We start from the raw sequence: 27,811 nt of genomic DNA, 5'->3' as shown, positions 1-27,811 counted from the left end.
CAGCGAGCCCCCGGCCCGGCCCCCGCCCCGCCCCGCCCCGGGAGCTGAGCGCGCCGGGGCCGTGCCGAGCCGTGCCGGGCCGTGCCGTGCAGAGCCGCCCGGCTGTCCCGCGGCAGGTGGCTGGCATCGGCGGGGGAGCCGCGGGCAGGTGGCACCCCGCCGCCGGGAGGCAGCGCCGTGGCCCCGCTCATCCGCTGGGGGGGGGGTCGGCCCGGGGCTGCGGCCGTGCCCTGTGTGCTCTTCTTCTCTCTTCTCCTCTCCCCGCCGCCTGCCCGTGGCCCTCTCCTCTCCCGAGCCGCGGTAAAATGGCAGACAAAGGCACGGGTGGGCACTCGCCGCCGCCAGTGGGCTTCCCGCTCGGTTCCCCTCGCCGTCCTGGCACGGTGTCTAAATGGTGCAAAGGCGATCCGGCCGGTGGGGGAAAGACCGGCAGGCGTTATTTGCAGAAAGTTAACTTCCTGGCTCGCTTTCCAGTTGAAAACTTTGGGTCTGTTTGTTGTGGATAAGAGGCAAGGCGCAGAGAGCAGCCCGCTGTGCGAGCGCAGCGCTCTCCACAACAATACCCTTTGTTATGGGAAATGCCATGGGCAGTCTGAGCACGGACAGGAGCTTAAACCCCCCAGTTACTTCTTAGTGTCTTTCTGTAGACTGTTTTCTCTTTATACCCACCACCCAGGGCTGTGGTAGAATCGGGTAACTCGCCGTGCACGGGGCAGCAGCTGCCCACGCAGCGCGCCTCCCACCCGCACCGTGCATCCCGTTGCGGGACGAGGGACTCGGCTTGACCAATGCAGTCCTGCTGTGCGGCTTCTCCTTTTGGTTCTCACGTGCTGTCTGGTTATTACAGATTTCACAACCGACACGTTCTACGCGTGTTTGACCACTGGTGTTTGTATTGTTTGGCTGAGGACAGTTATTTTTCAGAGGAAGCATTTTAGCCTATTAAAATGGGGGTGGGTTGGATTGCTCAAAGTACTTCAGATGACAAAACGCTGTATTTTACACCTAACAGTAGCTGTATCGCTATTTGCAGTTAAATAACAGTACACTACAGAGAGTGTTTTCTTCCTTTTTAATTCTTTTTCTCGTATTACCAAATACAGTGATTTTAAGTTGCAGAAATAGATTGGCTCAGAACTCTTCTCTCTCCCTTTGTTGAAGAGTTCACGTTTGAAAATGAAATGCTGCTAGAGACGTCAAGCTCAGATGTTCAATTACTCAGTATATTTAGCAGCCAGGGGCTCTGTAATGATACAACTTCTGTAACAGAGAGAAGAAATTGATCGTCATTGACATACTGCTGGGAAAGATGAGGATTCATTTACTATGAGGATCAATAGTAGATGAATACTATACACATACTAAACATTGCTTCTGATAATTTATTTTACTGGCAGTGGAAGCTGATGTGTGATCTATTCATGTTTCTCTAGTTTTCAGGTACAACGCATTGTATGAAGTGTGATAAAGCTTTAATTTTTCTAATACATATTCACATTGCCAAGACAGTTTTCCTGCTGTTTTTTCCTGGTATGTGTCCTTAATAGCATATATCCCAAATTTCAGGGCACTTAGAATGAAGTAGTTTGAAGTGGTGACAGAAAAATACCCAGGTATGCCTAGTGAAAGTGATGTTATGCCCTTGATTCATGCCTAGAGCTTATGGCATTGTGTGAATCAAGGGCATGCTAAGGTCCTGGAGAGAACAATGAAGGGTAACTCGGCTTCCTCTGATAACTACACTTACTAGTTCATCAAGTGTAATTTGAGAGCCCTTCCCTATCTGTGGTCAGCACAGGCAAATGCTGTTCACCTAACTGTGGCCTTTACGCTCCTCCTGTTTGTTTCAGCTTTCCACGTATTTTCAAACTTCTTCAGTTCTTGTTACTTCACTTGGGCTGCCTCAAGAATAAAAATAGTTGTATGTGAACGCCAATAGTAGGATGAGGCAAACATTTCGTAGGATTTCTAGGCAGAAGTTGAAAGTGAATGAAATCTGAATGCTGGTTAAGTTTCTTAAGCTCAGCTACCAAAAATCAACTCAGGCTTAAATAGGTCAGAGGGCAAGGCATATGTATGCGTATACAGACGGTGGAATGCTTCAGTGTAGGTTTTTCTATGTTTTTTTTCTGTGCCTTTCTGTTCCAGGCTCTCTGTATGTGCAGCACACTTTGATTTTAAGGACCGAAATTAATGTGATCCTTTACTAAAGAGAACCCTAAGGCTCTGACTCTGTACCTGCGTTAAATGGGTTTGTTGGGTTCCCTGGGTATCCACAGGGCAAAACAGCCTACAGATTTTGAGAGTTTTTTTTTAAAATAATAACAGTAATATAAAAGAAGAGACACAGCTGTCAGACATCTTAAAAGTTTCTCTAAGTTTGATCCCTGATTCTAATTTGCATTTCATTAATATGTTCTGTGTTTTTTTTCAGCTGCTCAATTTACAGTAGCTGAGAAATTTTCTTTCACCACCTATGAGTTTAAAAAAGTCAACGTGGTAAATTGCATTAAAAGTTGTAACTGGGAGCTTACCTTAACTTGTTGCAATTAAAGTAGGAAAATGTTGGCTCTATTAACATTCATTATCTTAGAATAATATATTAAAGTAACACAAAATAAAAGAAACAGCTACAACACATCTCTGAGTTTAAAAAAAGGTCACAGAGTATTTTACTTAATCCACTAAGTGGATCTGTTTAAAGATTGTTATTGATTTTATATAAAACAGAAATGTTTTAAGTTTACTAGGGCAGTTTTCTAAACAGGAAAGAATGTCAGCTCTGCAAATTGTAAAGTTTGTTGAAAACATGTTTTTTTCTTCAGATAACTTGTTAATACAGACTTTTGAAGTAATTGCTATGCACAGCTCTCAATTATTTGTCCTTTTAAATATCTAAGGGAGTGTCGTACCTGGCAACAAAAAAAATTGTTTAGAAGCTAACAGTAATCTCTCTTCCCATCCTCACTTGGAAAATATTTGGGGGTGGTGGTGTTCAAGAATAATTAGCTTAGATATTATCAGTTTCTTTCTTTTTAATCGTCAAACTGGATTAGAGACCAAGTGATTAGAGTGCACTCTTTGCTGACTGCAAGGCTTGTATATCTTCTTTTCTCTTCTCTCCATAGCTATTGAAACTGCACTGCTTGGACTTCTGAGTTGTGCTGTGCAGGATTCTGATGGTCCTTGCCATTTTTTTCTGTAGCAATATGTAATAGTAAACTGCACTTAAAACATGTTTAAAATTACACTATCTGCTATTTTCAAAACATAATTCTGTACATGTTGCTTCTTATCTGCTAGCCAGGTCTTTAACTTCCTGTACATGAGGGTTTTGGTACTCTAATGTCTTCAGTAGCTTCACCTTCTGGGGTCTTTAAGTCGCCAAGCACTATGCGTGTGAGTTTTATGTTCATTCACTCCTCCTCCTCAGAGTGTTCCCTCTACAGTATCTTCATTTTGACAGAGTTCCTATTATAGTCGATTCTTCCCTTTTTAACTCTTATAATTATTCTGAAAGTAGTGTTCTTTTGAAGTGTGTTTGACAGGAATATTCAGCCTTCTTAATTTTCCTTTGCCAATAGATCTTACCCTCCTTCTTTCTTATTTTTCATGTGTGTTTGGTGCTGGGTCATTCTGCTGTATTTACTCATTGAGAACTAAGAGACCACAAGTTCATTTCATGTGAAGACTGGCTGAGGTAAAGCTCTGTCACTGCTGACCTTGATTAGATTAAAATCAGTGAACTAGAGGTGAAAAGCTCCATGTCTGTTATTATTCCAAGCTTGCTGGTTCCTTGTCACTCTTCCAGAGACCCTCAGTTCATTGTTCTTGGTCTGCCTGTAGTCTTGTTCGTTAGCTTTTTGTCTTTTTTTGTTTATTTTAGGCTTTCTGATTTTGAAATAGATAGCTTTTGGAGTCTCGTTTACACATTTTAGAACATCAGCTGTAGTATTTATTGTATACAGGGCAATTAAAATATTAAAATATAAAATAAAATATTAAAATATATTAAAATATAATATAATTAAAATATAATGTAGTGATGTTATCCACAGAATCTGTTCCAAAAGCTCTTAAAGCTTCTCTCTTCATATATTTTTGGACTTGAATTGTTTCACCATCGATTGATTAGATTTCAGCAATGTAGGATCCTATCATCTGAAAGTCAGAGGCAGTTACAATTACTTGCTGAACCAATACATAAAAATGTGTTTGATGGAATCACCAATGTAAGACTATCAGTATACGCCATCAAAAGAGGCACGCTGTTATTTTAAAATTCTTATTTAATTAAAAACAAAATGCTTGTTCTCAGCTTGGACTAGCAAAGAAAAAGGCTATTATTCAGTAAATGATTGCCACCTAGGAGCATAACAAAAGGTCAGAAGGACCCCCAAGTGATAAATTAGTTTATGTATTTAGCTGTTGTAGTTAGGCCTTTAGACAGAATATTTTCAATTACTTGGCATTCCCTTGCTTCTAGGTTTCTTTGGATTCATTCAATTAACCATATACCCGTATTCATAGAAATGATGGAATCAAATATTAAAAAAAAAAAAATCAGAATTCTCACTTTTGGGGTAGAGTTTTATTTTTCCTTAGTGTATTGAAGGTTATGTCTGTGCTGCAAAAACTGACTACCTCATTGGTATAGGGAGCGAAATGTGGACGGAGCAGTACATGGAGAAACTTTAAGGACACGATACTGGAAGTTAAGAGTTTCGTGGGCTCCCCTGCCTGTGTGGAGGGGCGTATTCCCCCACTGTGTATGAGGTTGTCTGGGATTCTTTTCCAGTTAGTTCAGTTCTTCCGTAATTGACACATCTCTCCTTTGGACAGAGCTGTGGAAAGGGCTTTGGATAACTGTCAGATTCTGTGTGTTTTGCCTGCATCCTTACTGAAGACATCATGAAGGGCTTGCTTGCCCAGAAGCCATTTTTTTTATTTATTTATTTTAACTAGAGTAGTTAATTTAATAAAGAATATTGTCTCTGCTACACAGCATGTGGGGTGCAGATTAGATCCACGTACAGTGCATTTTTTTAAATCGGTGTTTCTGGTTGTTTAAGCTTGCAGTTTTCAGTGTTAGAAACCTCGAGTCACTGGGGATTTTCCTTATTAACTGGTGAAACTTAGGGCTGGAACTTGGCAAGGAGACTGCTCTGCAGCATTGCTCCCAGGCTCTGTCTTTGTTACAGGTGTTAGGTGTTATTTCATAAGCATTTCTTTAGGTTGCAGTTCTGCTTTTCTGTCCCCCTGCCGCTTTTTTTCCAGACTCTGTGCCCTCAAGTCTGCTGGAACAACTATTTATGAGACAACAAGGTGAACTGAATCTGAGATTGATCTAGGTTAAAAATAACCCTGCAAAAAAAGGGAAAGTGGGAGGGACTTTGGTTAACCTGGAGCAGCTGCCTGATCCCGCTCCCTGGAGCTAGGCAGGCGGTGGCACCAGTGCGGGTACCGGCAGTGGCTCTGAGGTGAGAGCCTGCAGGCCTCAGCAGGGGCTGCACGCCGTGGTGTGAGGGGAGCCGTGGCGCTGGGGCTGAGCTGGCCTGCACGTCCCTTTGGCCGCACGTGGGTTTTATCTTCTGAGGTAGAAACGTTTCCTGGGGATTGGGGGACAGGACAGGGTAGCGGTGGAGCTGTTAGGAGGTAAGTGAAGTGAGAAATCTGTTGTCTGAGGAACTGCAAACTGAAGAAATGTTTGCCCTCCTCCTTTTTTTTCCCTGGTACGGTGGCAAAGGATTATTTTCATTCCTGTGTGTAGCGTTATTTATTTGTGCTATCCTAGTGGTCAGGCGGGCTGGCTGTGAATTACGATCCCGCTTTGTACAAACACCAAACAGAGAATTTATTCTCCAAAGCATATAAGATCTGTTCTGGATAGTAAGGTGAGTACAGACAGATAGGATATAGAAGATAAGTGAGACTAGCAGTCTGTGCAGCAGGAGAATCGGGACAGAGCGCTCTCAGGGTGTGTTCGTGTGTGTGTGTTGCTCTACAGGGAGCTAAAAGGAAGACACTGAGGTAGCTTTGCCTGTTGTGTTAGGGGTCAGCACAAGTGGATGGCAGTCTCTGGTGCTTTATCGAGCCTGTTGTTTGGCATCCTGTTAGCTGTTTCTTCAGTGCCACAGCAGAGCAACGTCCACTAAAGGCTAAGGTTTCACAAAACGGCTGAGCCCATCTGGTGGCTTGTGCTGTGGAGAAGTATGTTTTTATTCCTAGTCCCTTCACGTGTCACAATTCCAATGCTTTTCCAATCCATTGTTAAGCTGCTTTACATAGGCAAAAAACTGGCTTTCATTCCTTTAGGTTATCTACAATTATTTTGCAAGCCAAATCAGTTTGCTGAGGTGTTGGATGGCAACAGACAGATTCAAAGGAAGCAGTGAAAGTGCTTCTGGCAATGAAATGGTGAGGTGGCAAGGAAAAAGGACTCTCTTCTCAATGCTGAGCTCTTAGATTAACTCAACAGTCTCCTAAGACCTCACCCTGCTAACTTCTTGCTAAAATGATTACTCCAAACCACCTCTTTGCCGTCTGCCTATGTTCATGTAACAAATTACTTTGTCTCACAGCTCAGTTTTTAGTGAGAGGTGTTAGCACCTAGCAGTTGGGCTTGGTTTACTCAAGCATTTAGAGCTAAAAGGGTTGAGAAGATACAGTAAAACATTACTTCTTTCCATCTCCACACATCATACAGATCTTTAAAACAATATTTTATTTTTTGTTTAACTTTTCTTCATTCTGTATTTAACTTCAGTTGTCTTTTGCCAATTTGACATTCAACCAAAGAAGTGTACCAAAGGTTTTTGTTTCATTCATTCACTTGATCATTCATTAAACTGTTTTCAGCTGTTCCCTGATAAGAGGGGTTCATCTACAATCATAGATGTCTTGGTAGCTTGGAGTATAATGAGTTCTGGTATATATTACTGGACACAGGAGTATTAATTAATGTGTTCCTGCATAAGTGTTCGCGTAGCAATGGTTAGGGTGTGAGGGCTCACCCTATGTGTTGTGTGCTGTTTTCAAATGTAGCAAAGGTTTGGAAGCATATTGTGTTTAAACAAACAATAGAAACGGCCACATTTTTTGACTTGAGACTAGACAAAGTGTTTGTTTTCAGTTTCTGTACTTCGGGCTATTCATAGTTTTGAGCCATAGCTTTGAGGGTTTCAAAAAGTCTTTCAGAAAATCAGAGTTACATAAATATGCTCTACGTATTAGAGATAAATGGGTCTCTAGACTATGAGAAAACAAAAGTATTTTCCATGACATGGCTGTTTTCTACCAGCGAAAACCCGATGAGTGTTTTGAGCCAAGTTTGCTCCATACAAATGGCAGAGAATTACTATTCTGCCTTGCTCTGACTGTTTCTAGACAGGTAGTGTCTGTTTGATGGACTAAGTGAAATAGTAAGATAGCTTACCTGTGATGTTAAGATGAGAAATCTGCCTTCCACATGGTAGATGAATGTATGTCTCATCTGGGTGGTATGTAAAGTTGTTAGTTTTGTTATGTCTGCCTCTTGTTTATCCTTTTGTTAAAGTACTGTAATGTTTAAAGACGGTGAACTCTTGTTTATTTCATTCAATTTAAGCTGCTTGCAGCAAGTGTGTACTTGTTAACCTACTGCACTTGCTGTTAGTGCTCATCTATAAACCACCAGACTTCCACAGTCGCAACGTGATTCAAGGAATTAAAACAAAGGAAGCTGTGTTTCTGGCACAAAGAAGGCGACTTTAAAGACAGAAAAGATTGCTATTTTACCTCTATCTGGAATCCATTTGCTCTTCCCTCGTGTGAAGTGACATAATTAAGGGTGTATGTACTCAGATAAATCAGCAGGTATGCTGTAATAGTAATTAAGGTTAGTTTTGATTAATTTGATACTAGGCAGTTTGAAATTCTTTGTTTGTCTTACAGCAGGTAACAGTGATAGGTTTATTGTGTATTTGAATTCTGATTGTTAAGCATATGATAATCTAGCCTTTCACTGTGAAAAGTGTGACTTAACTGCAGCAAATCTATCATTAAGATAAAGTTTTTAATGCAAATTACCTGTATTCAAACATTTTCTTATTAACAGATCCATAAATTAATTAATAGGGAGCTTGGATTTTTAGTCAGGATTTCTCATTGAAAAACAGGGTATGTGGTGAGAGACAAAGCATTACATGGCTAAAATCATGCCATACTGATCTGAAGGAGCTTGGTGTTTCCTTCTAAGGAGGTGGTGTTGTGATGAACAGAGGTGTATCCTTACTGACTGGTGGAGGACTGCTTTGTACTGGGCAGGCTTTTAAATTGGAGCCTCGAGTCACATTTGGTCCTTGTGAAAAGCTGTGTGATGGGAAGGGGACATCTCGCGAAATCAAGGAGTAAGGGCACGCCACGTGTCCCAGCACCGGCACTCTGCTGTGTGGATGATGTGTTAAAAGGTCCTGCACTGCTGGGCTGCAGCACCGTTGTTCAGCAGTAAGGTGCTGAATAACTTAATGGCTTCTATGAATATGAAATTGCAAAACTGTTTTGCAATTAGCACAAGTCTACAACAGCTTCATGTGATGTGGGATTAACTGGGAAGTTCAGGATGTGTAGTGCTTCTTCATGGTTCTTGGGGTGTCTGGTGGTTCCTTTACACATTAGCAGATATTTTTTTTTCTTCTTTGAATTTCTTTTGGACCAAGGATCAAATGCAAAACTGATAGGGAAACAAGATTAGCTTCAGTTTTTCACAGGCTGCTTTTATTATCAAGAGCAGTTTAGTTTATAATTTTGCCTACTGTTATGACACTATTTGCCAAATAATTGCTTTTTTATTCTACCTACAGAATTATTGCATGTTTACTATTCATATACAGGATACCTTTCATTTGCATATTAACTTATTTTTTATGTTGAACTTTGTGCTAGAACATTCTTGAATTTCAAGTGCCAGTGTTCCCATGTTTTTTCCCTTTCTGTTTTCGTTGTTGAGTAACATTTGTTACTGTTGGTAGGTTTCCCTTTGGCATAATAAATGTATTGACTTTTCAGTTAATTGTATCAAACGTGTCCCATCCAAGCTGAACACCCAGGAACAGGTTCACAGAAGGGCAGCAAGGATGGTAAAAGGCCCTGAATGGTTTCCATGTGAAGAATCACTGAGTGACAACTCTCCGGTCTAGAATAGAACAGCTGAGGGAGGATACAATTTGTACAACAGCATGTGCCACAGGAAGAGAGAAGTGCCCTATGCTGTCCTGTTCTTGCTTTTCTTAAACAGCCAGTGTTTCTGTTGGCTCTTTCCTTAGGGATGGATAACAGTTTATCCCTGATAAAACATTTGAGCCCTCCTTGAGAATGAGCAACTAAAGGAAGAAGAGAATGGTGAGGCACTAGATAATTTGCAGGTCAACTGCTGATAAAAGGAGGAGGAGCGTGGGTTAAGAAGTGTAAAAGTATGGAGACAAGGGGAGCAGTAAGCAGAGCGTGGTCTGGGTTTTGTGCGTGTTCTCCCCTCCCTGTGGAGGGAGCTGATGATGGCTGGCCAGAGATGCTCTGCCTGAAAGAGGAGGAGTAGATCCCGGGGGGTCATTCTGTGAAACTTCCTCCTGGGTGAGAGCCCATGGAGCTGTTGGGGAGGTCCTGCATCAGGTAGAGCCTCGGAGGGCAGGTGTGTAAACGTAAGGGTGAGGTAAGAGGGTCATCTGGTCCCACCCCTGCTCAAGCAGGGTGCCCAGAACCATGTCCAGGCAGCTTTTGAAGATCCCCAAGGAGGAGATCCTGCTGCTTTCATCAGCTCAGCTGGCATTACGTTGGGCTCTTTCCAGTATGTCCACATCTCTCTTGTACTGGGGGAAGCAGAACTGCACGCAGTACTGCAGGCAGACAGCTGCAGTACTCCAGGTACGCAAAGCCACGTTCCTTATTTTGCTTCTGCCACAAAAGGCAGGTGTACTCGGCATGTCGTATAGTTTCAGCCATCATTAGTGTTTTCCTTGGATACTTGTTGAGTCCATTATTTACCCACAGCCCAACCTTCTTTATGCCCTACCTGTATTCCTAACAGTCCTGGGCTGTTTTCCTGTAGTCTGACATAAGGCAGTTTTCCATTGCGCTGCAGAAGTCCATTGTTTTCTGCACCAAAGCGGTGCTTTTGGTCTGATCTTTTTATCATGATAACTGTCGGTGCTACTTGTATGCCTTCAAACGGGAATATTTCTTTAAGGGACAGTGTCTCGTTAGAAGTTTGCTATTTTCAGGAGCTGAACTGCTATTTTAAGGCTGTTTCCTTCAGAAGAGGACTTTGCTTTTTGCAGATGTTTGAAAGCATGCCATTTATTAAAGAAAAGCATTTGCTAAGTAATTTACAGTGAGAATATAGAACATAATTTGGCCAAGTAACCATTGTGCTTTTCAACCTCAGGACAGTGTTGTGTGATGGTTTGGTTTAATGTCTAAATCAGTTTAGCCACAATTACTTGTTGGTATTACTTAAAATGCCTTTCCAGAAGGCCCTTTGGAGCAATTTTAGAGTTTCTACTTGGTGAGAGTTGTGTTTTCAGATCAGATCCCGATTTTTGCCAGTATGACAACTTTTTAAAAACAAACAAACAAAAAAAGTCATATTGTCTCCAGCTTGTTGTTTGAGACTCTAATTACGAAGTCTTCTTCAACGTGCTGCTTAAGAAGCAGTTCCATGACTGATTTTCTTTGGCAGCAAAGCTGCCATGAAAGCTCCCTGATCACTCCTGCTGTTGTGCGCTGTGCTACAGTTTGCTGCTCACCCCGCACTGATACCGTGGTTTTGAGGACAGCTCTGAAAAAGTCACTGAAGTGGCTGGGTTAAAACCTCTGCTTCCCCTAGCTCTCCTGTTCAACTCATTCAGTTCATGCAGCTGTTTTAAACTGCGGCCCTGCCTTGTGTTGCAGTGACACAAAGAGGGGATGCAGAAAAAGGGGAGAAATGGAAGGGGGTTTTGCTACTGCAGAGAGCGTGCTAAGCTTTTCTCTGAAGGGAGGGAGCAGAGGGTAGCCATCACACAGTGCTGATCGCCTCGGCTTTTAGGTGTGTTAACCTGAGGTGGTTGTTAATTAGAGAGGCCCAGCCTTTCTTTCAACCAGGAATGCTGCTGACTGACTTTTCTAATGGTACACATCGACATGCCCCCTCTCAAATGCTATCAGCAGCAGTTGCCCTATTTTTGCTTACCGCTGTGATTAAGTAGTATTTGTGACATTTTAGTTGTGTTAAATGTGACTGCCTTTGTGGTCATCAGAGCATAATCTATTTTGACAAAGTTAGTGAGTGGATCACCAGCTTTCCTCTCTATATTTTTAATTACTCCAGAATGTACGCAAGAATATTTAGGACAAGTAAAACTGGAAGATGACTAATGCATGGACAGGCATTTTAGATACAGCATGTGAGTAGGGAGCGACAAGACGAAGATGACATGCAGCCCAGCGTTGTAGTACAACGAGATGCGAAGGAACCAGCTACTGAAGCTACCTAAGTGATGAAATAGGGCTAGTGGTATGAGCACCGTAAATGTAGTGTGTTTTTTTTTTTACAAGAAGAATTAAGGGTCTCCTGCATTGTCATCTTCTGCAGCTGAGGTGGATTCTCCAGTCAATGGCAAAGACACTCATTTTCTGTGGGGGTTGTTTGTTTGTTTTCTGTTTGAAGCAGAAATAAAGTTTGTAGCCTTAGTGCCTTTTCTTTCAAAAGATAACTTGAGGTAGCTCTGCCTTTCTTTGTGTGAAAACTCCAAACAGAAAATAGTGGTTGGCTGCTTTTCTGCACTTACATTCAGAACATGGTAATTTTCTCCACCAACTAAATTGACTCATTCATTTCCACTAATGCATACAAACTTGTTTGTTCTACTGCCAGTCTTCTAGTCGAGAAGACTAGCCCCAAATACGGAGTCTGGGAAAACAGTAGAGTAGAGTTCAGTATGGAAAGCACATAAATAGAAGCCTTTCATACACAGTCCCTTCAGATGTGTTATGAAGAAGCTGAGCAGCAAAGCAAATCTGTTGATCTTGAGATCCTGCTTGATGCTTGTGCAGTCCTTGAGAGAGATTTATAGAAGCTGACTGCAAGTTGTGAGATGAGAGAGTTGAGATCAGGCACATTTACAAGAAGAAGAGCAGTGGATAGAATCGGGGCTTCTCTTGAATGGTGTGGTGTTGCTTGAATAAACCGAGGAGGGAAAAATTATGTGAAAGTTTGGATTTCCTGTTGAATGTATATTTAATTGTGAGGAAGTGACATCTAGTGGGTTTGGGGAAAATGTACACTGTAGCTACAGACATGGGATATATGCAGCATTATGGGTGTAAGATACAGTATTGGTGCTTTTCCGAGAGTCAAAGTAGCGGTAAATACCGAGGAAGGAATATAGAAGACAATAAAGCAGTAGTGGCACTAGTCCCTGTTAAGCACTTCGTAGTGCTGTATCGGAAGCAGCAGTAGCACTATAGCATGAGGAATATTTTCCCTCGTGCAGAATGCAGAAGTACGCTGGAGTTATGTATAGAAATACAAGACCATTGACACAATTAGGTGTAAAAGCCCAGTTTTCCTGCATTGTTATTGAGGAGCATTACATTTCTGATGTGGTAGAAAAAGGATCTGATTATCCTCTGAGCACCCACAAGTCTCTGAAGCCTGCTCTTCTTTGGGACTCTTGCCTCCTCGGTTACGAGAGGCTGCTGGACCTCAACTCATGCTCCGAGAATATGACCAAATAGAAAATGTCCCTGTTTGTGGTTACATCAAGAGCTATTGAATAAAAGGTGTCCCCCCCCCACCAGGTATTTCATCATACGGCAGAGTATATTTTCTCATGAAAGATTAAATTGCAGTTGCTGCTGATGTCTGCTCTGTTTGGGAGATTCCTGTTTCTTTGCATGTCTAGAGGAAGGTTATCTGAATTGTACTCAATTGTCTGCTGCAGCAACAGCAACTTTGCAGTATCCTTTGATAGACAATTCTTGAACCACAAACAAAAACAGTACTTCAGTTTTATAGCTGCCTGTTCTTACTGGTGTGGTTTTGTGGTCTAAACACAGCTTAATTGTCACAGCACTGGATAATTTAGAACTTAACTTAGATAGCTGCTATGTGAAGTACCAAAATACTGTGTAGACATTGTTGCTATTAAAAAGTACTTCTGGCTAATAGTTCTTCTTAAGAGCTTCGGCAGTGGTGATGGTATTTAAGAAAGGACAGCAAAATTAAAATAGCTATGAAAGATGACCTACAAGCAGATATAAATCCAGTCCTTCAAGTTGTTACAACTTCAGAAAGTAAATACGTAGTCATAACAGGATCCTAATGTTTACATCTTATGTGAATGCCATCTCTATAGATACACTTTAGTAAAAATAATCAATAACTGAAGGAAAATGTTTGAACAAGTGGAAGAGATTTTTTTTTTTTTTTTGCACCCTGCTCCATGAATTTTTCAGGTCAGGGAAGGTGAGGACAAAGGTAACTTCTATTTCAGCCAACCTAGTTACACTCTGAACAGCATTTTGCGTGCAAACATGTTTGAAAATATAATATTGTTGGGTGGTACATTTGATTTGTAGTTAAAAAATGAAAAAAATATATAGTTAATATTCCAAAAGTTATGTGTAGCATTTTGTATTCTTAATTTTAAATCTGTAATATACACTAATATTTTGTAGAGTTATATGAGATCCTAGAAGAAATCAGGGATCAGTCTACATAACCTCCTTGCAAGGTGGCAATAAATCATTGGCAGTCAAGTAGTGATGGTGGTAATGCTGTTATATTCTGTGATTTGGGTGTCCGGTTAAAGGTAGAAAAAAATTGGATACATATGTCCAAAGCTGAGTTTTTGAAACTAATTAATGGGCAAGTGGTCTGCTTTCCTCCTAGCAGCATTTAATCATAGTAGTACGGTACAATTTATCTAGATTTTTAGCCCCGCAAAAAGCTTTTTTGACAAGTCACTTTCACTTTAAGAAACTGAAAAGCTTTTTACAGTGAAACCAGATCCTGTGGTGTCCTGTTAGACAATACAAGTTTAAAATTTCCATTAATTCAAGTTGCATGATGCAGTGTTACTTAGTTATTTATTAACAAAGAGTCTAGCTTGGGAAAAAATGATTTTCTGAATATCAAGACAATTTGTCTTAATTCTTTGTTTCTATTTTAGTACATATAACAACTAATAATTAGCTATGTATCAGATATAATTTGATTTGCATATAGTAAAGTTTGTTATTTCAGGATAGTTTTCAGGATATTGTCTGATAAGAGCAGAATGATTCCGACCCTTAGGACGTATATTTATTTGGCTGCTTATTTTTGCTTTCACATTTGTGGTGTTATCGATTGGACACATTTTTAGTGAAAGTGAAGGATGGAAATGCAACTTTCCTGTTTTTGGTAAAGGAAATCAAAAATCCCTCCATATCAAAACTCAAACTGACCAATTTAATGTTTTCAAAACAAAGTACAGGCAGCACCCAGGTGCGGTGTTTCAGGCAGGAGAACTGTAGGACTAGGGGAGTGTACCTGGATCTCGTTTGGTGAAGGTGTGTGCACTTCTGAGAGGGAAATCAAAGGCACAGCAAGACAGCCCCAGTTACAGTTTGCTCGAACCGTGGAATATGGCACGTGGAAGACCTGGGAAAGAGTATTTTGGCTGAGCATAGCTGAAGGAGACTTATTATGGACATCTCAGTTTCATTTCTTCTTTGCTGGGATAGGTAAGATTTAGGTATGCTCCTTGTAAGTACGCAAGATTGAATCAAGACAAACTGCAGAGGAGCATTTTGCCTACTCTGCTCCACTGGCGGAGTGGATGATGGAAACAGGTAGACGACAGCTCAGGTCAAGTAGGCAGCAAAGTAGGCTTGCAGTCCTTGCCTTTCCTGACTCATGGCTTTGATGATATGCAATGTCCTGATGATTACTTTGCTGTGCTACCTAGTCATATTCCTTTACTTTTTGACTTATGGTTTATTATTTATACCAACAAGTGAAAACATGACTTTTCAACTGGCACATTTCCTTTCATGGGCAGTTAAATACCAGTATATGCTTTCTGTATAGAAAGTACTTCTGAGATTCTGTGATTACTCACCACCAGACAGACCTGTATACAATGTCACAGTTTATGTCACAAAATTGGTGCTTTCTTGCTACTAAGAAAGCTTGCAATTCTTATAAATTGAGAAACTTTAAAAAAAAAAAAAATTGGGTTTAAAAAAAAATTCAGTTGTGTCAGACCTTTATGGTTCATCAAGAGTCAGTTTAAAAATGAACTCTATGCTCTTAGAGTTGTGATAACAATCAGAGGATTCCTTGCCTGCACAATTTAAAATAAGTATTACTATTCTGAGGGCAAGTAATTATTTTTTTTTTAAGGGAATTGAACTTGTTTCTCTTATTCCTGTGTATTCTTAATACAATTCTTCTTGGACTTTTCAGATGTATTTAGCATACACACAGACACCTTTTTTTTTTTTTTTGTGAACTCGTTTTAATTCTTTTCCTCTAGTTCTGTTTCAGCCAGATGAGTTTTATGTCTGTGATGTTTTTGTTCAGATTGGGATTCTTATAGTAATTCCTCAAACTATTTTCTATTGAAGTTCTATGTGAAGATATTTTATTTGGTATGTTAACAAAGCTTAGCAATATGATAGAGAATAAACTAAACAGGTAGGAAATAATGGTTTTACGTCTTTACAATTCTAATCACGTTATGGAGGAAAAAAAATCTTCAATGCAGTATTACACCAATTTTCTCCATTGTATTAAAAAGTGAAATGTTTAAGTAGCCTTGAAATCTTATCTTTTCTATATTCCAGAGTACTTAAGCAGTTAAGGAATTGTAAGATTCTGGATCTATGAGTGCAGATGTAGGCGTTGTTCAGAGTCATAGTACAGGTAAAGTAAATGTAAGGATTAGAAAGAAATCTGAAAAGAAATCAAGGAGATTCAAAGAATTGTTTGCAATCAGAAATATGAAAGGAACCCAGTATCTTCGAAATCTACCATTCTTCTGATAGAAAACTTCTCTGAAAGTATGTTGTTTCACACAGAGAGATGTCCCTTCACAGCTGATGAGTGACCTCTTAATCTAGATAATGCCACAAGGTGATACTTGGCTCTTAAAATTTGGTTTTTAGAAAAGAAATTTAAGCTTCTGTAATCAAAATGAGAAAGAAAAATTGTTTATGTTGCAATATCAATTTTAAAAGAGTAGGAAATGCAGGATTAAAATTACCTGGATTACCATTGCAACTCCTTTGTACAAATGTGTTGTAATGGAGAAAATTACCTGATCATATGCTCCTTCTCCCACTGGCTTATCCCTCATCCGCTAAAAGGATTTTGCTAACTTTGGTGCACAGGGCACTGAGCTGTACTCATGAAGAATTTTTACTTACATTTCCTTTATTGTTTGCAGTGCAAACAATCTGTGCATCAGTCTGTCTTTTTTACTGCATGTTATTCTTCTTGTGAGGTTTTTACAAAAATAAGTTTCATATACAGCTGCTGTGCAAACATTGGATTTACCTTTGCAATATCTCATTAAATGAGCTTTTGTTATTTCGATTTTACTAGCAGGGAACTGAAGCATGAAGAGATGAAGGTAAAACGTTTCCCTTTCTTTAGGAGCCCTGCCAGATGTGATAAAGGTTTATTTCTCAGGGCATATAATATATGAAATCCTCTGCAGTATATAGGTGCTGATTATATAGCTTTCTGTGGCAGTTACAAATGTTAATTCTTTGTGAAGCTGGTGCCCAAATACTTTTTGGTCATCAAAGGATGGAGAGAAAAGCAGCAGTACATGCAGGTGAGAATAATTTGGATTAAGGAACTTGTTACAGAGCAGGATAACATCTGGATTGCAAGGGTGGCATTCAGTACCCAACATGAGAGTGCCTTGAAGCTTCCTGGAGCTGTGTGTGTCTTTCCACCTTGTGCTAAGGAGCCTTACAGAGAAGTTTCCTTCACTGCGTAATGCTGAACAAGTGCCAGAGCAGTTCAGTACACTGTGATGCCTGAGGTATGAGTCTGTGGAAAAAGGAATACATGATTGTTATAATGCATGTGTAAAAGAGGGGAGGTTACTAAAACAATCCTAGTTCAGCCTTTCTTTTACTTTTGAATACCAAAATATGAAATTATATTTGCTTTAAATGTAGCTTTCTGTTTGAAATAAGTTACACAAACGAGTACTTGTTTAGAAGTACTCTTAAAATCACAGTTAAAAGCACACCCTTCTGTGCTGTAAGAACAGAAATGTGTCCTGCTATGGCATTCCAATATAAAAACTGTTTGTAGATACAATTCGGCTCTTAACCGAGGTCAAACCACAGTATTTGTTGACCTTCCTACGTAGGCTCGATGCACTGAAAATCTGGGCTGTTAAACTTGGGAATCATGTGATTGTGTAAATCCTCACTTCTCAGTCGCGATGTTCCAGAAAAACAAGGCAGAGGCAAGGCAATCAGGCTTAAGAGTCCTTTCACTTTTAACCATTTCTAAATTTTGCTGGGGAAAGTATATCCTCCAGGAAAATGACTAGCTTTTAAAAATTAGTTGTCACTATTAAGCACCTTTCATCTGAAAAATAGCAACTAACTGCAAGTATTTGTTAAACAATTAACTTCTTAGAAGACTTAAGCATACAAGGATAGACTGTGTCAATTTACAATTATTGGAGGCTTGTAGTAACACTTCTGGTAACTTAAAATAATGTATATCTTCATTTTTCGCCAGTCATGCATTTGAATTGGCAAGTCTATTACAGAGGGTAAACCATACCTTATTTTATGGCAATTAGTATATCAATTTACTTCACGTTCTTGAAGTGCTTATTAATTTTAGCTCAAAATAGATCAAATGTACCACATGTGACTGCTGTATCATAATACTACTTATCTATTTTTAAATCTAAATGGACTCTGGGAAAGTACTTTGCAAACTTTTGGCTTCTACGGCAGAGCAGGTTTCCTACGTATTTCTGGGTAAAGTGCCTCCTAATGGGGTATTATCCAATGGCCTTTCTGGCCATGTTTCAAAGCTTTTATGTTTATTATTCATAAAAAACTGAAATAAAACTGGAGCAAATTGTGTAAATCCTCTCTCAAAATGAGCAAGCCAGGGAGATTCGCTCTTCATTTCAGTCCTACATGGGAATGATCTGATATTATAAAGGAAAATTAGATGTATACTGAATCTTACGAGCTCAGAATTGTTTTATGCTATTTTGGTTTGTTAACATTTTCTCTGTCAATTTACATAAACATAAAAGAAATATTGTTTCTTACTTTCTGTATGTTACAGGCTTTTCAAAATTTATTAAATATCTCAAGTGCCTATTAAAATATATTGACTGATGGAAAGTAAAATCTTTGCCCTTCTTACCCTGTAATCATGGAATCATAGAAAAACAACTCAGAAGTTATATAAAGGTTAGTATTTTTTTATAATGATCAATTGGGATCTCTTCTGTCCCCACAGGATGTGGTCCAACTTAAATACTAGGACTTCTTGAACAGGATCTCACCTCCCCAGACTATCAAAGTCATGACAGTGAATAAATCTCTAAGGCAGCCAAGGATTAAATTTTTTCCCTAGGTTGAAGGCAGCTGTAAAATAAGACAGATAAATCTAGGGAGAGCCGATGAAGTGTTACTGTAATGCTTTGTTCTGTGGTTGTATCTGAGCACGCAATTGTGTTGTACACTCACTGGAGTGTGAGTGGCTTACTGGCATAAATGTGTGTAGCTACCGCTTGTAGTCATTCAGTCAGAGTTACAAAGACAAAAATACCAATGACAAGCAGCACCACAGAGGTGATACCAGCATTTTAACAAAGCGTGGTAAAAGCAATATCAATTGTCTTTGCAGTCCAAACTACAGCATAATTTGGGAACTAGGAGAGTACCGTTAGGTGACAAACGTAGACAAATACAATCCACAATAGATTGTGGGTGTTTTTATTGCTTAGCCTATGTTCCAAATAGCATTAGTTCTACATGTTTGTTTGTTTTTTGTCGGTCACTCTTCATGCTGCAATCTTGGATATAGCTGAAGAGAACACTCTCAAGTCGGAAGACCTTTTTTTAAATTTCATGTAGAGATCAACATGTTAGTGATGCTGCAACCAGTGAGTTTTATAACCTTAACATCTCAACCAGTATCCTTAGCAACATCAGGTATAAATTAAGGACAATAGCAAAAAAGATTTAACAAAAACGTTTGATGCATTGTTCCTCTCAGCATGTCCAAAGTCTGTCCGTAGCTTGGTATTCATATCCTGAGTCAGTTATTACTAAGTCTGAGGTAACTAAAATATTGAAGAATATTAAAGTGGGTGTTTTGTCCTTCAGTTATGTGTGGTTGGCAGTCAGTAACTAAATTCAGTTTACATTTCAGTTTAGGAACTGAAGTGAAAGAAGCTGAGATTGAGATTGTGTTGAATCAGTACGGGGCTGCAGCCCTCTAAAATTATTGTCCAAAATGGAATTAAGACTGGAATTGTTTATAGATATGTCTGAAAGTGTCCTTAAGTTTAAATGGCTGCATAATTATGACAGGCATTTCTTCCCCTCCTCCGTGACCAGTGTTAGGATAGACTTTTTTTTTTAATCTAGGCAAATTTTAACTACATACTTGGAGACTTGTCTGTACAGACAAAAAAGCAAAAGATGATGATTTTTTTTTTTTTTTTTTTTTTTAACAAGGCCATGGAGATACCTGGCACTTTTTTCCCCCTTTAGTATGAAAGAATATAATTAGTCTCATTGTTTGGGAAAATACAGGTGAACCTGCCTTTTCTTACTCTATATCTTATGCTCAAAGTAAGGTTTTGCCTCTGCTCACAGTACTTGTTTCAGACATGGAACTCAACATGTTCTTCCTTAGCCCCTTGTTTGTTTTACCTCTGTCCCATGTCAGCTCCCTAATTCAGATCCCTGTTGTGCACCAGGACTTGTTTCCTTGCCTTTTAGCCATTCCTCTGCTTCATTTCTTACAGTTCTATTGCAAAATTCTCATTTTTGACTGAGTAGCAAGGATTCTGGTATGCTCTCATATCATATGTTCCCTGACTTTGTATCATGGCTGTTCCCAAAGTACACAGTTAATGACAGAGCATAGGAAAATATTTTTACTTTAAGCTGTGTATTAACAGCTCACTAGTTACCTGTAAGCAAGGAGGAAGGCATAGTTTCCTTTATCTTTTTTTTAAAAAAATTATTATTATTATTTCAGCCTATTGCATCAATAATTGATCTCTAGGTTGCTATCATATATTTATAAGACCTATTTCAGTCTTTTGAATCAACGTATTATCTTGGGAGGCCCTCATTTGTGCTTCATTTGATTTAGGACAAAAAGCAAGCCTTCCTAAACGTGCCTTTTGTTTCTGTATACTTCTTATTCTCTTAATCTGTAATACGTCAGCCAGTTAGTGTTTACTGCTTAGAAGTGTGATTATTAATCCATTTTCTTGGTTGATGCAACACTTGTTTTTTTTTTAGCGATGCCATTTTTGAATTTGAGGATGCTGATTTAAGCATATCAAACACTAATATGAGTCCTATCATTTTTGATTTAAACAAAAATTAGTCAGATTTTCTGGAAATTGTTTCCCGATTTAACCTTCGTTTTATATTTCAGGCCACCAATTATTTTTAGACCACACTTATTTCACCTGTTTTCATTAATTTATGTATGGTAGAAAACTCACTATATTGAACAGTTGGGTTGAAATGAGAAATATTTGAACGTGTAATTTATGGGACAAAATTATCTCAAAGAGCTATTTGATTGCAAAACCAGGGGTGCAAAACGATGCTGGAAGGAAAAGCAGAGAACATCTGAGCTTGTACCCCTTGTGCACTGTACAGGGTGTGACTGTGACCTCTGGTCTTCCCAGGTGGCTCTGGCTGTCACTTGTCTGTGTATTTGTATCTCTGGATGTCAATTCACTCTGTTCAGGGAGTGAAACAAGTAACTTAAAGTAACTCAAATATATTCCTGTTCCAAAAACTGTGCATAGTACATATTCACATAAAATGCTGCTCAGAATTTGGTGTTCAGAATCTTATGCTTGAAATATTTACCCAGAAACATGAGCTGTGTTGTTTGATAGTGTTGAGAGGAGTTTGTCTTTGTAGACAAGGAAAAGATTTAAAGGTTTGCTCTGAGTTTGTTGCCTTGTTATTTTTGTGTCTGTTCTAGGTGACTGCCAGTATTTTATCAGTGTTATTAGTTATGGGCTTGTTTGAAGCGCTACTGAAAATATACTTTTCTTATCTGTATTTGCTGAGCTGGTTGCTTTAAGTAGAACACAATTTGTACCCAAGATATCAGCTTTTCTTTCCTTTCTCATAGGGATAATGTATATGTACCCATTTTATTTCTTGGAGGAAGTTGTTTTTCTTCAAAAGACTTTGTGTTTCAACATGAATGGCTATGATAATGCAACTTTTTCAGTGAGTTATAAAGTTCTGGTCTGCTAGCTGATTTTCTTGTAATTAAAGAGTAAGATGAGCTTATTTTAGGTTAGGTTTGACAATCTTTTCTATGTAGGCTGGGTAGAGTCTTATGAAGGAACTTAAGGTACATGCAAGTAAATGGTTGTGCAGCAAGCATAAGAAGATGGAAACTAATTTGGTGTCCTGTGTTCTGTTCTGAACAACTTGCCATGTGTGCTTTGTTAATTCTGAGAAATAACAAATTAATGAACTATGTACAACTTAAAATGCTACAGTCTTGGGGGAGGGTGGTCATAGACATTAATGAGGTGCTTTAATAAAGTTCTTCAATCTGAACTACTGATGTAAGTAGAATATGCTTCACAGTTCCTAGAGTTCGTGAGGTGTGCCGTCCTAAGCAAAGCTAGGAGATAGGTGTTAAGCTTTAAAGATACATTATGTGTTATATTTTTACTGGGTTTGGAATACCGTCCTCCAAAGGGGCTACACAGAGGCTAGTCCGTTTGCTGGAGCTGGACGTAATTTCAAGTTACTGAAGCTGTCGTGGTTAATGTAGTATGGACTACAGTTGTATTTATTCTGCTGTTAATTTGCCCATGGTCAGAGGTCTTAATGAACATATACCTGAAGATAATGAGGGTGCAGAGACGTAGTTAATCTAGTAATTGTGACAAGTGAATCTCCAGAACCATCAAAGTGTCCAGTTTCTAAACTGTCAGCAAAATCCAGATGAGTAATGAATCTTCTAATACTTGTCTCCTTTTAACTAAGGAAAGAGCAGCACAATCTGTTACTGCAAATCAATTGGATCGTTAAGGATTAATGTAGTACTCTCCCATTCTGCTGTTCCCCTCCTTCCCACCATGACCTATCTATTCGGTAATCTCAAAGTTCTGTAAGAAACTGTATTTGGTGTGCAAAAGTATTATTTTTACTTTTATTAGTATGATACAGGTTGCATTGATTTAAGACTTACCTGAAAAGATAACTCAAATTTAGATTTCAGGCCGACTAGAACTTACAATTACATTCAGCTTGGAGTCCACAAAGCCATTCATCTTTAGAACTTGGTCACGTTTGACATCCTGAATGCACAGAAGTCCACCAGGGGCTATGCACAGACACATTAGACAATATATTAGTGTTGTTAACCTTTCACAGCTTTACAGAAAAAAATAGGTACCAGCAGTGTTTTCAGAAGTTGAAGTAATACATAGTTTGCCTTATTTGGCAGATGAATCAGTTGATATTTTTCTTCTGAAAGTGTCATCTTTGTAGAGGCAAAGGAACAGAAACGTTGAAGTAGGTTATTTACTAACACATAAGCAGTTCACTTCAGATAAGTATTCATTTAGGTTTTCATTTCTGCATAACTTAGGTATTGTTTTTCTATCATAATAGGAAGGTGAGGAGAGGGCTCAGTAACTGCAGTTACTCTGTATCTTTATTATTTTGCTATTCCAGTTAGATAATACTATGTTTCCTCCAATTTCCGCCCTGTCACCCCCAAAAGTGTGGGAACGTGGTTCCTATTGTGGAATTCAGTTTAAAAATTCATACAATGTATTGCAACTGGCACCTCATTTTGGCAGTTTTCTTGAGTAGAATTTAACTTGAGTGGAATTGGAGGAAAACCAGAATCTTCCCACATGCCATGTGACTCCCAGAAATAACAATTCTGTGTTGAGGTTGTTAGGAAAAGTTATGAACATCTGAGATCGGCTGCAAGTGAAACATGTTTGTTCTTCCAGGGAGGAAGAAAAGAAGCCTCTGGCTAGTTACAAAACTTTAGTCCCTTTTTTTCTCAAAAGGGTTCAAGTGAATTAAGATAATAAATTCAAGGTAGTGTATCTTCCTGCTTTACAAAATTAGAGGGACTTTTGCTTCCAAGAAATTAGAAGAGCCCACATGATGCTATCATAAGTTTTTTGCCTATTCAAAATAGGAATATCCAAAACATTCTTCTTTGTTGTGGTAGTTTTAGTATTCATGGATAGGATGACCATATCCTTCTAAAATTAAGAGCAGCATGCCCAGTTATTAGCAGGAATGCTCCCCTACATACACACCCTTCAGTGGTAGAGGTCTTTTTAGTTAAATTCTGTTTTCCCTCTGGCAGAATGCAGTCTGCAGTGGAGGTGTGCACTGAAGCTCTCAGTTATTGCAGGCATGCGCATTTCTGCAACTCCAGGCTTTTTGGCAGAGATCTCTCTTTTAAGGATGAAAATATTTGGACGTATGTCATTTGTCACAATTATCAAATTCTGACCTGTGTTGGTTTCCTGTGTGTGGTTTGTGCTTTTTTTCCTAGCAAGAGTTCTGCTGCTCAGGAGAAATCAAAAGAAATATGAATGGCATCATAAAAATGAACAAAAAAAACCCTGTCATTATTGGTTAGTTGTTTTTATTTGCTTTGTTTTCATACATGGTCATCACTTAATAAGCCTAAGCCGAATTTGTAGTTAGATTGTGGAAGATCAGACCAAGACTCTCAAAGCTTTTTGGCTTGGAAATGTTAGGTCTTGGATCTGTCACAGCACTTTCTTGTCAGGTAGGTCTCCCGGCTTTTGAGACTAAGGTGAGAATGGAGTTAAAGGTGTGTAAATGTTGAGATGACCTCTGTTGCTGTAAACATCTCACTTGTGTAAATATCAGAAATAGAAACCAGTGGGGGGGGGGGGAAATGTAAACTGAATTTTGATACCTAATATTGATCAGTATCAAATGGATTGCATCTAAATACATAAAAATTTCTTTACCTATGAGTGTGTTCATTAGCTCAGTCGGCAAAGGGAAAGATAAATGCATGGTCAAATTGTACTTGAATATGAGTTTAGTGATTTCTTGTATAACAGTGGTATAGAAAAACCTTGCAGTATCTTCTTCTCAGGAGAATATGGGGTAGTGCCAATGCTTTGAGGTGACCTATTGTGAGAAGCTGCTCTTGGTGGCATTTCGCAGCATAAAATACAGTGATTATTCAGGACAAATTTTTAATTACTGCTTGCTCCTATTTCTCTTCAGATTAAAATACAACTACAATTACTCATGTTAGTGTATCTAATTTTTTAGAAGACTAGCTTCAAGGACAGCAAAATACAGTTGCAGGGCTGTGGCTTCTTGAGGATACAAGTTTAAGGAATTATGTCTTTTTACCTACTGTCATTCGTATTTTATTGTATGGTAAACTGACATGCAGTATGAGTTGCTTCATTTTGTTCAGAAAATTACAAGTAATGGCATATTTTATCTATACTCACTTCTAAAGTTTTTTTTCCAAGTTCTCTGTTGCCTTAAGCCTTTATGCCATACATATTGGAATGATTTTAAATTTTGTTTTTACAATTTTTTAATTCTTAAAGCTGTCTTGAATTTGAAACAGGTGCTATTTAAGAATATATTTAGACTGGTAATAAATAAAGATATGTACACTTTGCTACTACCTCACTAAGAAAAATATCCTGTAACTAGAAAGTTGGTGGTGTGGGTTATTTACCTTCTGAAAAATCTGAGCTATTTGGTTGTTTATGCTACATATAAATGATTATGTACTTTTTAAAAAAACTTACTGTTTCGTATTACATTTGTATCTCACACTTTGATCCTTGACCAGCAGGTGGCATTTGATACTTACTGTACTTAAATTAAATACAGGCATGAATTAAATTTTGTAAACCCAATATTAGTAAATTTAAAATATAGATAAATCCTGGTGTTTGAGCTATATTTGGGGTGCTTGCATGTTTCTGTAAGTGGGATACTGCTTTCTTAGTACGATGATTTATTAAGAGCATGTATGAATCTTTGAAATACCCGTGTACACATTCTACAGTCTAGGGTTCAGTGGCATCCTCTCCACTTCTAGTTAATACATTTTTTTTCATTCCATCTGATGTGGACGATAGTGGTAGATGTACACTGGTTCAGTCTTTCCCCTTTTCTGTAGAATATCTGCTGCCATTGAGCCGGCTGGCGGGAGCAGAGGAAGCAGAATTCTCTCCCGGGCTGTCTGTAATCCTTTGGTAAGGCAGAGGAACACGGGATCCGTTTCTAATATGAATAAAGGTGTCTGTATCTCCACATCACGACCAAACGTTTTGTACTTCAGACCATACTCTCTAAAGGCCACTATTGCATTCTAGTTTGCATTCCGTACTCTTTGACTTTATTAAAAAGCATTATCCTTTCTGATGAAGTAACAATGTATTTAGCTCAAAATGGGGTCAGTTTGTTTTGTTTAGTTTTCCTCTAGAGAATATGCTGGAGATCTAAAACACAGACAAGCTTCCTGAAAGAGATACTAAAATAATTCTAGTTAGTTTAATATTTATCATCCTGGCCTTCTCCTGTACAACACAGAACATGGTGGTTAGAGTGTAGCTGCTATTACAGTCAATAATTATCTACATGACTTTAGCTTTGGTAAGCATTTTGTTACTGCCCCTTCTCTCCCTTCCTTTCATTATCCCATACCAAGAATTAGCTGTAAGTGGGGCCCTCTCTCAAGTTTAAGTTTTTTTTATGTTAGGGACTCTTTGCCCTCTTGACTCAGACACACAATTTTTATTTTGCCCTGAACAGGGGTTTTCAAACAAACGCGCCTCTTGTGCGGCAGTTCCTTAATGTGGAAAAGTGGCCAACCCTGGGCCTCTGGAGAAACAGAATGTCAACGTCATTGTTTCAATGTGAAATTGTCCAGAATTCAAGCAGGAAGTTCTTCCATCAGCACAGTCAGATATTTAGTAAAGTGTCCATGTTTTTAGAGTGCTTCTTTAACTCAGGAATTTTGTCTTATTTTGATGGATAACTCAATAAAACTCAGTATTAATCAAAAGTAGTAATTGTTTTGTTGTAAACTTAAGTGCACTAAAACCTTTGTCTGCTGTGCTGTTTTTTCCAGAGAAACAGAATTAATGAGGTCATATACTAAATTTCTTCAAAATTTAATCTTGGATTTTAATTTAAATAAGTCTGTATACATACCTGTTTTTTCTATACCTCTATTTTCTAAAAGCAAGAACATCTTCCTTAGTCTCGGCAGACAACTATGTTAAGCAAGTATAACAAAAATCACCTATGCAGGTATTGGGGTACTTTCTCTTTTGCTGAAAACTAAGAGGGTTTTAGAGAACTTGTGAGTATGTCAAGCTATCTTAACTTGTGCTAGGAAATAAGCTGCTTGAATAACTCCACACAGTTAGGATCTGGAAGGGCCTGTACTAAGCAGGATTCTGCAAGTTCTTTCAGAAGGTATCTTATACTTATGTTGAAGTTGGTACTTCAAAGATGGGTCTTCACTAGAGTTTGCTTTATTACAGAATGATTGTGTAATCTTTATTCATATTCTGAAACCTCTGTCTGGCAGTGTGACCGCTACTTGTCAGTGCAGACAGCAAGCACCGGTGACCACATCACCTCGAGGGAAGCTGTCAGAGAAGCAAGGAGGAAGGAGCCGGGTTAGAAAGGAGAGGAATGCGATTCTCTGTGGCAGGAGTGGCCATCTTTTCAAAGCAAGTTGGTCAGTTCTGTGGAAGATTTGGCTTGTAACAGATTCTGTCCTCTTACTTCTCAGGACTAGATCTGAGATTATGACTACAGAATACCTGCTATCTGACTTGAAAGTAACACAGATATGTGTCGATAGAAATGAGCAAACTTGATCTGCTGCCAATATGCAAATGGAAAATCGTGTTGTCTTGGATGATGAGTTTGTCAAAATTTGAAAAGAAAACTGACAAAAAATGAGAATTGTTAGTTTACCTATTAAAATTAGATGCTGAATACAAGGAGTGTTTCCCTTTTTTCTTTTTCTTTGTCTGTATTTTTTTTTTCCTTTTGTATAATCACAGAAAAAGAATAAAAGAATAAAGAAAATGTTGGTGGAGCGCACAAGCCTTAATTTATGCTTTCTGGTGAGAGATGAAGGTACAAGATGTCTGCTGCAATTAGGCCTGCGTACAGTAGATGCCAGTAGAGGTCTACTGAGTCAAAATAGAAATAAGACCAGCATTGCCATAGCAACAACTTCCTCTTGGCAGTCCTATTTATAGCTGTGCTGCAGTCCCAGCTTTAGTACTGCTCTCAGAGGAGCCCTCTAATAAGGGTTAGCCTTGTTTGAAACAATGCACATGTGAAGGTACACTAAGACTGCATGGGTGTACATTCCTGTTGTAGTTTAATATATAAATTTTAAAACATCTTTGAAGTGGGAAGCCATTAAATCTGTAAGGCATTAGCAAATACCAAATACTGCTCTTCCTTTCATGCATTTAAAAAGAAATGCAAGCTAGTGACATAGTGCTGGATGCACAGT

At 38.8% G+C, this 27,811-nt stretch overlaps 1 protein-coding gene across 1 annotated transcript in view; it reads left to right on the top strand.

Moving 5' to 3' along the window:
• The first annotated feature begins 376 nt into the window (after nt 1-376).
• The window catches only part of PRKACB (protein kinase cAMP-activated catalytic subunit beta), a 67,978-nt gene continuing 40,543 nt past the window's right edge, over nt 377-27,811 (top strand). The window contains exon 1 of the mRNA XM_035333174.1: nt 377-410. Coding sequence (XP_035189065.1) covers nt 392-410 — 19 coding nt within the window. The 5' untranslated portion in view covers nt 377-391. The remainder of the gene's footprint in view (nt 411-27,811) is intronic.

Source organism: Oxyura jamaicensis, chromosome 8 (genome assembly GCF_011077185.1).
Source record: "Oxyura jamaicensis isolate SHBP4307 breed ruddy duck chromosome 8, BPBGC_Ojam_1.0, whole genome shotgun sequence".
Taxonomy (NCBI): Eukaryota; Metazoa; Chordata; class Aves; order Anseriformes; family Anatidae; genus Oxyura; species Oxyura jamaicensis.
Note: the sequence above shows the minus strand (reverse complement) of the source record. Positions and strands in the feature narration are given on the sequence as shown.